Here is a 14,473-nt window from a genome sequence, read left to right as displayed (position 1 = left end):
ACACACACACACACACACACACACACACAAACCACGCACGCATGCACACACGCACGCACGCACGCACGCACGCACGCACGCACGCACGCACGCACGCACACACACACACACACACACACACACACACACACACACACACACACTCATACATATGCACGCACCACCAAACGGAAAGAGAGAGAGGGGAAGAGGCCTGAGAGAGAGGAGGAGGACAGAGGGTATGGGTGTGGGGTAATCAAGAGGGGAGGCCGTGGTGCAGGGAGTTACCATGAGAGGGAGAGAGATAGGCCATGTCCAAATATCCATACTTGCGTTCTAAATAGTAGGCATTTTGGGTATGCAAAATGTAGTATGCTTTAAATGCCAGGATGTAATACTCTTTTCGGCTCATCGAATGGCAGTAAACAACACAATTGCACATTAGAGGATGGGTGAGTCTAGTATGTTGATATTTGTTGCTAACTGCATACATTTGAACTTAACAGTATGTTCTAAATAGTATGTAGTATGACGTTTTAGTCATTAGTATACAAGACAGATTTCGACACGGCCGTAGTGCCAGATGGGTGGATGAATAACGGAGTGCTGTGAGTGGGTGATAACATGCCTGTGTCCAGTCCAGTCTTGCTGCTCCACTGCCCTCGTTAGATCTTTCCCCTGGGAGTCAAATATCATCTTCTCCCTGCCTGCCTGCCTGCCTGCCTGCCTGCCTGCCTGCCTGCCTGCCTGCCTGCCTGCCTGCCTGCCTGCCTGCCTGCCTGCCTGCCTGCCTGCCTGCCTCCCTGCCTGCCTCCCTACCTCCCTCCCAGCTACTCTGTCCATCACATCACTTTAGTGCACTTTCAGATCGCCATGAGTGAGTGTGTTTGTTTGTCCCTAGTACCTCTCAGACTAAGCCCCAGCATTACCTCTTTTATTTCCCGTTCTTCTCTTTCTCCCTCCCACTCTCTGCTCTTTCTCTACCTCTTTTTCTTCTGCGTGATCATTGCACACACACTCACTGTACACACACTCACTGCACACACCCTCACTGTACACACACTCACTGCACACACCCTCACTGTACACACACTCGCTGTACACACACTCACTGCACACACCCTCACTGTACACACGCTCACTGTACACACCCTCACTGTACACACACTCGCTGTACACACACTCACTGCACACACACTCACTGTACACACGCTCACTGCACACACCCTCACTGTACACACACTCGCTGTACACACACTCACTGCACACACACTCACTGTACACACGCTCGCTGTACACACCCTCACTGTACACACGCTCGCTGTACACACTCTCACTGTACACACACTCACTGTACACACACTCACTGTACACACACTCACTGCACACACCCTCACTGTACACACACTCACTGCACACACACTCGCTGTACACACCCTCACTGTACACACCCTCGCTGTACACACCCTCACTGTACACACGCTCGCTGTACACACGCTCGCTGTACACACCCTCACTGTACACACGCTCGCTGTACACACCCTCACTGTACACACGCTCGCTGTACACACACTCGCTGTACACACACTCACTGTACACACACTCACTGTACACACACTCACTGCACACACACTCACTGTACACACACTCGCTGTACACACGCTCACTGCACACACCCTCACTGTACACACACTCGCTGTACACACACTCACTGCACACACACTCACTGTACACACGCTCGCTGTACACACACTCACTGTACACACACTCACTGTACACACACTCACTGTACACACACTCACTGCACACACCCTCACTGTACACACACTCGCTGTACACACACTCACTGCACACACCCTCACTGTACACACGCTCGCTGTACACACCCTCACTGTACACACGCTCGCTGTACACACACTCGCTGTACACACACTCACTGTACACACACTCACTGTACACACACTCACTGCACACACCCTCACTGTACACACACTCGCTGTACACACACTCACTGCACACACACTCACTGTACACACGCTCACTGCACACACCCTCACTGTACACACGCTCGCTGTACACACACTCACTGCACACACACTCACTGCACACACACTCACTGTACACACACTCACTGCACACACACTCACTGCACACACACTCACTGTACACACACTCACTGCAAACACACTCACTGCACACACCTCATACTCTCTTGCTCCTCTCTTCATCTCTTCTCTACCACTCTCCTGCTTTATCAGTCTCCCTCTCTCATTCACTATTTTCCTCCCTATGTTCAATCTCCCACAACCTCCCATTGTCTTTCTCTTCTTTTCTTTCTTCGCGCTCTGCTCCCTTTCTCTCCCACTCATTTTCTCACCTTCCTACCACTGTCTCTCTTTTTCATTTTAGCACGTCATTCTTTCTCTATCTCCTCTTTTCCCTCTCTCCTCCTCTCTCAATTCAATTCAATTCAAGGGGCTTTATTGGCATGGGAAACATATGTTAACATTGCCAAAGCAAGTGAAGTAGATAATATCCAAAAGTGAAATAAACAATAAAAATTAACAGTAAACATTACACTCACAGAGGTTCTAAAAGAAAACAGACATTACAAATGTCATATTATGTATATATACAGTCTTGAAACAATGTGCAAATGGTTAAAGTACAAAAGGGAAAATAAATGAACTTATATATGGGTTGTATTTACAATGGTGTTTGATCTTCACTGGTTGCCCTTTTCTTGTGGCAACAGGTCACACATCTTGCTGCTGTGATGGCACACTGTGGTATTTCACCCAGTAGATATGGGAGTTTATCAAAATCAGGTTTGTTTTCAAATTCTTTGTGGATCTGTGTAATCTGAGGGAAGTATGTGTCTCTAATATGGTCATACATTTGGCAGGAGGTTAGGAAGTGCAGCTCAGTTTCAACCTCATTTTGTGGGCAGTGTGCACATAGCCTGTCTTCTCTTGAGAGGCAGGTCTGACTACGGCGGCCTTTCTCAATAGCAAGGCTATGCTCACTGAGTCTGTACATAGTCAAAGCTTTCCTTAAGTTTGGGTCAGTCACAGTGGTCAGGTATTATGCCACTGTGTACTCTCTGTTTAGGGCCAAATAGCATTCTAGCTTGCTCAGTTTTTTTGTTAATTCTAGTAGTAATTATCTTTTTGTTTTCTCATGATTTGGTTGGGTCTAAATGTGTTGCTGTCTGGGGCTCTGTGGGGTCTGTTTGTGTTTGTGAAAAGAGCCCCAGGACCAGCTTGCTTAGGGGGCTCTTCTCCAGGTTCATCTCTCTGTAGGTGATGGCTTTGTTATGGAAGGTTTGGGAATCGCTTCCTTTTAGGTGGTTGTAGAATTTAGCGTATCTTTTCTGGATTTTTATAATTTGCGGGTATCGGCCTAATTCTGCTCTGCATGCATTATTTGGTGTTTTACGTTGTACAAATCAAATCAAATTGAATTAGTCACATGCGCCGAATACAACAGGTTACAGTGAAATGCTTACTTACGAGCCCTTAACCAACAATGGAGTTTAAAAAATATGCATTAGAATAAGAAATAAAAGTAACAAGTAATTAAAGAGCCACAGTAAAATAACAATAGTGAGACTATATACAGGGGGGTACCGGTACAGAGTCAATATGCAGGGCACCGGTTAGTTGAGGTAATATGTACATGTAGGTAGAGTTATTAAAGTGACTATGCATAGATGATAACAACAGAGAGTAGCAGCGGTATAAAAGGGGAGGGGGGGGGGGTCAATGCAAATAGTCTGGCTAGCCATTTTATTAGATGTTCAGGAGTCTTATGGCTTGGGGGTAGAAGCCTCTTGGACCTAGACTTGGCGCTCCGGTACCGCTTGCAATGTGGTAGCAGAGAGAACAGTCTATGACTAGGGTGGCTGGATTCTTTGACAATTTTTAGGGCCTTCCTCTGACACCGCCTGGTATAGAGGTCCTGGATGGCAGGAAGCTGAGGATATTTTTGGAGAATTCTGCATGCAGAGTCTCAATTTGGTATTTGTCCTATTTTGTGAATTTGTGAATTGTTTGGTGAGCGGACCCCAGACCTCATAACCATAAAGGGCAATGGCTTCTATAACTGATTCAAATATTTTTAGCCAGATCCTAATTGGTATGTCGAATTTAATGTTCCTTTTGATGGTATAGAAGGCCCTTCTTTCCTTGTCTCTCAGATCTTTCACAGCTTTGTGGAAATTACCTGTGGCACTGATGTTTAGGCCAATGTATGTATAGTTTTTTGTGTGCTCTAGGGCAACGGTGTCTAGATGGAATTTGTATTTGTGGTCCTGGCGACTGGACCTTTTTTGGAACACCATTATTTTTTATCTTACTGAGATTTACTGTTAGGGCCTAGGTCTGGCAGAATCTGTGCAGAAGATCTAGGTGCTGCTGTAGGCCCTCCTTGGTTGGTGACAGAAGCACCAGATCATCAGCAAACAGTAGACATTTGACAAACAGTAGACAGTCTGCCGGGTGCTGTAGACTGTTCTAGTGCCCTCGCCGATTCATTAATATATATGTTGAAGAGGGTGGGGCTTAAGCTGCATCCCTGTTTCACCCCCCGGCCCTGTGGGAAGAAATGTGTGTGTTTTTTGCCAATTTTAACCTCACACTTGTTGTTTGTGTACATGGATTTTATCATGTCGTATGTTTTCCCCCAACACCACTTTCCATCAATTTGTATTACAGACCCTCATGCCAAATTGAGTCAAAGGCTTTTTTTAAATCAACAAAGCATGAGAAGACTTTGCCTTTGTTTTGGTTTGTTTGTTTGTCAATTAGGGTGTGCAGGGTGAATACGTGGTCTGTCGTCTCCCTCCCTCACCACTTCCCTCCTCTCTCTCTACCACCTTCCTCTTTTTTCCCCTCCTTCTTCTCGTCTCTCTCCCTCCCACACTGTAACACTTTGTCCCTCTCTGGTATTGCCACTTCTCTCTCTAGCCATATCAAATCGGTCTGCCACGTCATCTTTGTGTTACTGTGTAGATTGAAGAACACCAATGTGCTTGGTATGCATTTGACTGTATGCTTTCTCATTCCGCTGTCATTTCACATAAAGTTATACTGACGGTATAAAAGAGTAATAACACGCACACGATCACACACACACACACACACACACACACACACACACACACACACACACACACACACACACACACACACACACACACACACACACACACACACACACACACACACACACACACACACACACACACACACATACACAAAAAAAACATTTGTGGGTTTTGATGTAAGCCTGGGGATCCAGTCAGCTTATGACAGGGTCATACATTGTTTTTGATTGTCCGCTGTGGGGTAAGCCGATGTGTTTCATTGGTTCGCTGTGAGGCAACAATGTTTCTGATTGGTTAGCCCTAAAGTTAAAACATTGTTTATAATTGGTTGCTGTGAGCAGTGAAGTAAGTCATAGTGTTTATCCACTGTGCAGTTGAGAAGAGATGGAATATCTGTTGAAGCACTGATCACACACAGTGAATGTAAATAAACTTGCCAATAAAGTTTATTTCTCTCTCTCTCTCTCTCTCTCTCTCTCTCTCTCTCTCTCTCTCTCTCTCTCTCTCTCTCTCTCTCTCTCTCTCTCTCTCTCTCTCTCTCTCTCTCTCTCTCTCTCTCTCTCTCTCTCTCTCTCTCTCTCTCTCTCTCTCTCTCTCTCTCTCTCTCTCTCTCTCTCTCTCTCTCTCTCTCAGAGTAAGAAACATGCCAACAAGGTCCGTCTCTTTTACATGTTACACCCAGAAGACGGAGGCCCACCGTCCAAGAGACTGAGACCAGACAACCCGGTATGTTGACATATACACACACACAAACACCGGAATCATACACTCACAGTGTTGTTGCCCTCACTCTGTGGCTTCCTGATCTCTCCCAGGAACAGTCTTTAATAAAACCATTAAATGAGATCAGTTCTGAGATCAGACAGTTCAGTAGTACTGTATAACAGTCTCCTAAGCATTTCCCCTCTATCTTAAATGGATTTTGCTAGAACATTTCTCTCTGTCTTTTACTCAGGAGGTAGTGACTTTGGCATAATTTAGTCCACAGTGCAGGTACGAGTTTTCTCTTTTCGAGGCCAGGAGTATACTGTAGGAGTTGCAGTCAAAGAAGATAGGGTGTCTGTGTAAAGTTATAGGCTCTCATATTCGCTCCAGAGAGAGTTACAGGAAGTCAGAGAGCCCTGAGGGTCTGTGTGTGTGTGTGTGTGTGTGTGTGTGTGTGTGTGTGTGTGTGTGTGTGTGTGTGTGTGTGTGTGTGTGTGTGTGTGTGTGTGTGTGTGTGTGTGTGTGTGTGTGTGTGTGTGTGTGTGTGTGTGTGTAAGTTTGTGTGCACGTGTGTGTGTGTGAGTGTGTGCTTGCGTGTATGTTGGACTCCTCTCACACACACACACACACACACACACACACACACACACACACACACACACACACACACACACACACACACACACACATGTACAGAGGTTGTGCAGTGACCTCCCCTGCCATGGCCTCCAGTAGGCAGGCAGAGAGTTTGGCAGCTGTGCTCTAGTCCGGAGGCACTGGGCACCACACACACACACACACACACACACACACACACACACACACACACACACACACACACACACACACACACACACACACACACACACACACGCACGCACACACACACACACACACACACGAGTGGTGTCATACACACACAGCAAGCACTAGATTATACTACAACAGTAGTGATGTCACAGACTCAGGACACACACACAGTCTGAGTGGTTTGCCAGCATGTCCAACCAGCAGACCTCCAGACAGATAATAGGCAACAACAACAACAACATCAACAGCAACATTAGCCACCCAAGAGTATTATACTTCCACACAAAACAGTAGGGAAACTTACTGTAAACACTATCTTGAAATAGTTTTATATTTAATGGGCCATTTTATCCCTTATACCTTGTTCTCCTCCTCTCCTATTTCATCTTCCTTGTTTCTCCTACTCACAAGTAGATCATTAGGGAAGTGTGTGTGTGTGTGTGTGTGTGTGTGTGTGTGTGTGTGTGTGTGTGTGTGTGTGTGTGTGTGTGTGTGTGTGTGTGTGTGTGTGTGTGTGTGTGTGTGTGTGTGTGTGTGTGTGTATGTCCAGCCAGTTGCTAGTTCTTCACAGGAGTGATGTCACAGACACAGTGTGAACACCCCAGCCAGAAGCTAGTGCTTCACAGGAGTGATGTCACAGACACAGTGTGAACACCCCAGCCAGAAGCTAGTGCTTCACAGGAGTGATGTCACAGACACAGTGGGAACACCCCAGCCAGTAGCTAGTTCTTCACAGGAGTGACGTCACAGACACAGTGTGAACACCCCAGCCAGTAGCTAGTTCTTCACAGGAGTGACGTCACAGACACAGTGTGAACAACCCAGCCAGTAGCTAGTTCTTCACAGGAGTGACATCACAGACACAGTGTGAACAACCCAGCCAGTAGCTAGTCCTTCACAGGAGTGACATCACAGACACAGTGTGAACATCCCAGCCAGTAGCTAGTCCTTCACAGGAGTGATGTCACAGACACAGTGTGAACAACCCAGCCAGTAGCTAGTCCTTCACAGGAGTGACATCACAGACACAGTGTGAACACCCCAGCCAGTAGCTAATGCTGCATAGGATTGGTATCACACACACACAGCAAGAGCTGGCTTACACTCCAACGGTAATGATTTCACACACACTCAGGACACACATACACTTCACATGCTTGATGTCAGTAATTGACGTTACTAGAAGCATCACTGGGAACTTGAACTAAAAATCTATGATGCACATAGGTGACATCATCCTCTTTCTCGACTATACTGTACATTTCTCGAATGGCACATTTTGTCTGTGTCTTTTCATGTTTTATTTCTTTCATTTCTTTCTTTCCTTATTTTTTTTCCTTTTCTTTCTTTCCTTCTTTCTTTCTTTGCTTCTTTCCTTCTTTCTTTCTTTCTTTCATTCATTCATTCATTCATTCTTTCTTTCTTTCATTATTTCCTTCCTTATTTCTTTCCTTCTTTCTTTCCTTCTTTCTTTCATTCTTTCCTTCTCTCTTTTGCTCTTTCTTTCCTTTTTTCCTTCCTTCTTTCTTTCCTTATTTATTTCGTTCTTTCCTTCCTTCTTTATTTCGTTCTATCCTTCTTTCTTTCTTTCCTTCTTTCTTTCCTTCCTTCCTTCTGTCTTTCCTTGTTTCCTTGTTTCCTTCTGTCTTTACTTGTTTCCTTCCTTGTTTCCTTCCTTCCTTCTTTCTTTCTGTCTTTCTTTTCCTTTCCTTTTTCTCTCTTTTTCTTTCCTTAAACCCAGGGGAAGTCTAAACTGTCTATTGGTCAGCTTTTGTTGTATTTCACCTCCTGAAGCCTACTCCTGTATTGACGTGTAGATCCCTGAAGGGAGGAGAGAACTGACAAACACACACACACACGCTAGCCGTGTCCGAATACCCATGCTTGTGTTCAAAATAGTAGGCATTTTGGGTATGTGAAAATACAATGTGTTATAGTATGTGTGTAATAGGATTTTCCAGTTGAACAAAAAGGAGAGCAGTCATTGATGAAGTAAATCAAAATCAATCCAGTTTAATTACAAGTTGCCAGCGGTGTAAAGTAACTAAGTTAAAATACTTTGAAGTACTACTTAAGTAGTTTTTTGGGGGTACCTGCACTTTACTTTACTATTTATATTTTTGACAACTTTGACTATATTCCTAAAGAAAATATTGTACTTTTTATTCCATACATTTTCCCTGACACCCAAAAGTACTCATTACATTTCGAATGCTTAACAGGACAGGGAATTGCCCAATTTATACACTGATCAAGAGAACATACCTGGTCATCCTACTGCCGCTGATCTGGTGGACTCACTATACACAAATGCTTTATTTGAAAATTATGTCTGAGTGTTGTAGTGTGCCCCTGGCTATCCATAAATTAAAAAAATAACACAATGGTGCTGCCTGATTTGCTTAATATACGGAATTTTAAATTATTTATACTTTTACTTCTGATACTTAAGTATATTTAAAACCCAGTACTTTTAGACTGTTACTCAAGTAGTATTTTCCTGGGTGGTTTTCAATTTTACTTGAGTCATTTTCTATTAAGATATCTTTACTTTTATTGAAGTATGACAATTGAGTACTTTTTCCACCAATTGTTTTATTTTGACCTTATCCCAAACCTTACCTTAACTTTGGAGCAACTTTGAAACTTTGCAGACCGTTTGGAGAAACGAAACAATACTGAGCAGGAGGAGTCAACCCAGGGTGTCCAAAACACTTCAGTGAGACTTTGAGAGCTTGCTGGCGAGTGTGTGTGTGTGTGTGTGTGTGTGTGTGTGTGTGTGTGTGTGTGTGTGTGTGTGTGTGTGTGTGTGTGTGTGTGTGTGTGTGTGTGTGTGTGTGTGTGTGTGTGTGTGTTTGTGTGTGTCAAACAGAGAAAGTAGGTTGGAAATGTGCTCTCAGATGAAAGAGAAGACTTAATCCGTTTTCCTTCATATGTCTTTCCCACCTCTTTTAGCTATCTCTTTCTCTCTCCCTCTCTCGGTCTCCAGTAGTGTACACCTGAGTGAGTGAGTGAGTCAAAGGCAAAGGAGGAGAACCCTGCAGTGTTATTTCCACTCATCTTTTTCTCCCTTAAATCACTGAACAAAAATATAAAAGCAAAAATGTCAAAGACGTTAGTTACAGTTCACATAAGGAAATCAGTCAATTGAAATACATTCATTAGGGCCTAATCTATGGATTTCACATGACTGGGAATCAGTGGCGATTTTAGCACGTAAATCTTGGTGGGACAAAAAATATACGCTTCCGGTCAAAAGTTTTAGAACACCTACTCATTCAAGGGTTTTTCTTTATTTTTACTATTTTCTACATTGTAGTGAATAGTGAGAACATCAACACTATGAAATAACACATATGGAATCATGTAGTAACCAAAAAAGTGTTAAACAAATCAAAATATATTTTATATTTGAGATTCTTAAAATAGCCACCCTTTGCCTTGATGACAGCTTTGCACATGCGTGGCATTCTCTCAACCAGCTTTACTTGGAATGCTTTTCCAACAGTCTTGAAGGAGTTCCCACATATGCTAAGCACTTGTTGGCTTCTTTTCCTTCACTCTGCGGTCTGACGCACCCCAAACCATTTCAATTAGGTTAAGGTTGGGTGATTGTGGAGGCCAGGTCATCTGATGCAGCACTCCATCCCTCTCCTTCTTGGTAAAATGCCCTTACACAGCCTGGAGGTGTGTTGGGTCATTGTCCTGTTGAAAAACAAATGATAGTTCCTCTAAGCGCCAACCAGATGGGATGCCGTATCACTGCAGAATGCTGTGTTAGCCATGCTGGTTAAGTGTGCCTTGCATTCTAAATAAATCACAGACAGTGTCACCAGCAAAGTACCCCCAAACCATAACACCTCCTCCTCCATGCTTTACGGTGGGAACTACACATACGGAGATCATCCGTTCACCCCCACCACGTCTCACATACAGTGGCTTGCGAAAGTGTTCACCCCCTTGGCATTTTTCCTGTTTTGTGGCATTACATCCAGGAATCAAATTTTTTGGGGGGGTGTTTGTATCATTTGATTTACACAGCGTGCATAACTATTCACTCCCCCAAAGTCAATACTTTGTAGAGCCACCTTTTGCAGGAATTACAGTTACATGTCTCTTGTGGTATGTCTCTATAAGCTTGGCACATCTAGCCACTGGGATTTTGCAAATTCTTTAAGGAAAAACTGCTCCAGCTCCTTCAAGTTGGATGGGTTCCGCTGGTGTACAGCAATCTTTAAGTCATACGACAGATTCTCAATTGGATTGAGGTCTGGGATTTGACTAGGCCATTCCAAGACATTTAAATGTTTCCCCTTAAACCACTCGATTATTGCTTTAGCAGTATGCTTAGAGTCATTGTCCTGCTGGAAGGTGAACCTCTGTCCTAGTCACAAATCTCTGGAAGACTGAAACAGGTTTCCCTAAAGAATTTCCCTGTATTTAGCGCCATCCATCATTCCTTCAATTCTGACCAGTTTCCCAGTCACTGCCAGTGAAAAACATCCCCACAGCATGATTCTGCCAACACCATGCTTCACTGTGGGAATGGTGTTCTCTAGGCGATGAGAGGTGTTGGGTTTGCGCCAGACATAGTGTTTTACTTGATAGCCAAAAAGCTCAATTTTAGTCTCATCTGACCAAGAACACCTTCTTCCATATGTTTGGGGAGTCTCCCACATGCCTTTTGGCGAACACCAAATGTGTTTGCTTATTTTTTTCTTTAAGCAATGGCTTTTTTCTGGCCACTCTTCCATAAAGCCCAGCTTTCTGAACTGGTGTATATATACTGAGATCATGTGACAGATTATGTGACACTTAGATTGCACACAGGTGGAGTTTATTTAACTAATTATGTGACTTCTGAAGGTAATTGGTTGCACCAGATCTTATTTAGGGGCTTCATAGCAAAGTGGTTGAATACATATGCACACGCCACTATTCTGTTTTTTTTTTGTATGAATTTTTTTAAACAAGTAAAAACAAAAAAAATTCACTTCACCAATTTGGACTATTTTGTGTATGTCCATTACATGAAATCCAAATAAAAATCCATTTAAATGACAGGTTGTAATGCAACAAAATAGGAAAAATGCCAAAGGGGGTGAATACCTTTCTCAAGCCACTATAAACACGACGGTTGGAACCAAAAATCGCCAATTTGGACAATTGAGATGTACAAACTATGGTATAAGGGAACGATGAGCGCATAAGAGCCCATCCATAATTTCCATTAAGACATTAATGAGCGAGCTAGGACGCACATAGTCAAAATAACTATTTGTTCAGCACTTTTGAAATGTACAGAATTCAGAACATGGGCCGTTCTTACAGTTTTCTCCCTGTACACCAAGTCAGAACCGTAGGAATAATGAAGGGGGCATATATGCAGACAATGCCCTGTAGGATGCTTTGCCACTGCTGGGAATACAGATACGCATCTGTTGGTCACAGATACCTTAAAATAAAAGTAGGGGTGTGGATCAGAAAACCAGTTAGTATCTGGTGTGACCATACTTTTTCTCATGCAGCGTAACACATCTCCTTCCCATAGAATTGATCAGGCTGTTAATTTTGGCCTGTGGAATATTGTCCCACTCCTCTTCAATGGCTGTGCGCAAAGTTGCAGGATATTGGCGGGAACTGGGACAAGCTGTTGTACACGTCGATCCAGAGAGTCCCAAACATGCTTAAAATATAATATAATTTCATGAAATCACAAGTCCAATACAGCAAATGAAAGATAAACATCTTGTGAATCCAGCCAACATGTCCGATTTTTTAAATGTTTTACAGCGAAAACACAACATATATTTATGTTAGCTCACCACCATATCCAAAAAAACACAGCCATTTTTTTCACAGCAAAGATAGCTTTCACAAAACCCACAAATAGAGATAAAATTAATCACTAACCTTTGAACAACTTCATCAAATGACAGTCATATGACATCATGTTATACAATACATTTATGTTTTGTTCGATAATGTGCATATTTATAGCCAGAAATCGTGGTTTTACATTGGCGCCATGTTCAGAAATGCATTCAAAATAGCCAGAATAATTACAGAGAGCAACGTGAAATACAGAAATACTCATCATAAAACTTTGATGAAAGATACATGTTTTACATATAATTAACCTGATGAGGACAGAGGGCGCTGTTGTCACTTTGGGGGAAAAACGTGCCCAATTTAAACGGCCTCGTACTCAATTCTTGCTCGTACAATATGCATATTATTATTACTATTGGATAGAAAACACTCTCTAGTTTCTAAAACCGTTTGAATTATATCTGTGAGTGAAACAGAACTCATTTGGCACAAACTTCCTGACCAGGAAGTGGAAAATCTGAAATCGATGCTCTCTTCTGGGTCCTGCCTATAAATGGGCATGAGACCTATTAGTATACATGCACGTCATACACCTTCCCCTGGATATCAAGATGCAGTGAGAGAAGAAATTGAGTGTTTATCTTGGTCTGAGATGGAATACGTCCTCTTGGAATGACGTGTCACCGATTTCTGGTTTTCAGGAAGGCGCGAGGAGGACAGTGGGATTGCCTTTTGAAAAGCTGTCGTTATAGGCGACTACTATCTCCGGCTTTTGATTTTATTTGATACATGTGACCATATCATCGTAAAGTATGTTTTTTCAATATAGTTTTATTAGATTTTTGAAATGTATTCGGGACATTAGGCGTGTTGCGTTGTGTGCCTTTGTTCAGAAAGGAGAGCTTCGCGCCACTTGGCCAGTGTGCTTGCTAATTCAAGAGGGAAAAACGATGTTCTAAATCCAAACAACGACTGTTCTGGACAAAGGACCCCTTGTCCAACATTCTGATGGAAGATCACCAAAAGTAGGACCCATTTATGATGTTATTTCATATATCTGTCGAACTGTGTACTAGTAGTTTTGCGCCCAGGTTTTGGCCACTCTCTCGCTATAACATAAGCCTTATGTCGTAATGAAGATATTTTTAGAATTCTAACACTGCGATTGCATTAAGAACTAGTGTATCTATCATTTCCTATACAACATGTATTTTTTTGTAATGTTTATGAATAGCTATTTGGTCAGAATAGGTGAGAGTCTAATAGAAATATCCGCACATTCTGGGAAAAAGAAGCTACGTTAGCATAATGGATAACCACTGATTTCAGCTCTAAATATGCACATTTTCGAACAAAACATAAGTGTATGTATAACCTGATGTTATAGGACTGTCATCTGAGGAAGGTTTATGAAGGTTAGTGAAAATTAATATCTTTTGCTGGTTTATTCGCTAACGCTAACGTGCCTATTGCTATCGCTAACGTGCCTTGATGAATGAATGCGGTAGTGTGGTAGGCTATTGTAGTAAGCTAATATAATGCTATATTGTGTTTTCGCTGTAAAACACTTAAAAAATCTGAAATATTGGCTGGACTCAATATACGGCCTCGTACTCAATTCTTGCTCGTACAATATGCATATTATTATTACTATTGGATAGAAAACACTCTCTAGTTTCTAAAACCGTTTGAATTATATCTGTGAGTGAAACAGAACTCATTTGGCACAAACTTCCTGACCAGGAAGTGGAAAATCTGAAATCGATGCTCTCTTCTGGGTCCTGCCTATAAATGGGCTTGAGACCTATTAGTATACATGCACGTCATACACCTTCCCCTGGATATCAAGATGCAGTGAGAGAAGAAATTGAGTGTTTATCTTGGTCTGAGATGGAATACGTCCTCTTGGAATGACGTGTCACCGATTTCTGGTTTTCAGGAAGGCGCGAGGAGGACAGTGGGATTGCCTTTTGAAAAGCTGTCGTTATAGGCGACTACTATCTCCGGCTTTTGATTTTATTTGATACATGTGACCATATC

At 42.8% G+C, this 14,473-nt stretch overlaps 1 protein-coding gene across 1 annotated transcript in view; it reads left to right on the top strand.

Moving 5' to 3' along the window:
* Positions 1-14,473, top strand: part of zgc:171482 (zinc finger protein) — a 96,988-nt gene that overhangs the window by 340 nt on the left and 82,175 nt on the right. Inside the window, exon 2 of the mRNA XM_038990873.1 lies at positions 5,720-5,812. Within this exon, the coding sequence (XP_038846801.1) occupies positions 5,720-5,812 (93 nt within the window). The remainder of the gene's footprint in view (positions 1-5,719; positions 5,813-14,473) is intronic.

Source organism: Salvelinus namaycush, chromosome 4 (assembly GCF_016432855.1).
Source record: "Salvelinus namaycush isolate Seneca chromosome 4, SaNama_1.0, whole genome shotgun sequence".
NCBI lineage: Eukaryota > Metazoa > Chordata > Actinopteri > Salmoniformes > Salmonidae > Salvelinus > Salvelinus namaycush.
Note: the sequence above shows the minus strand (reverse complement) of the source record. Positions and strands in the feature narration are given on the sequence as shown.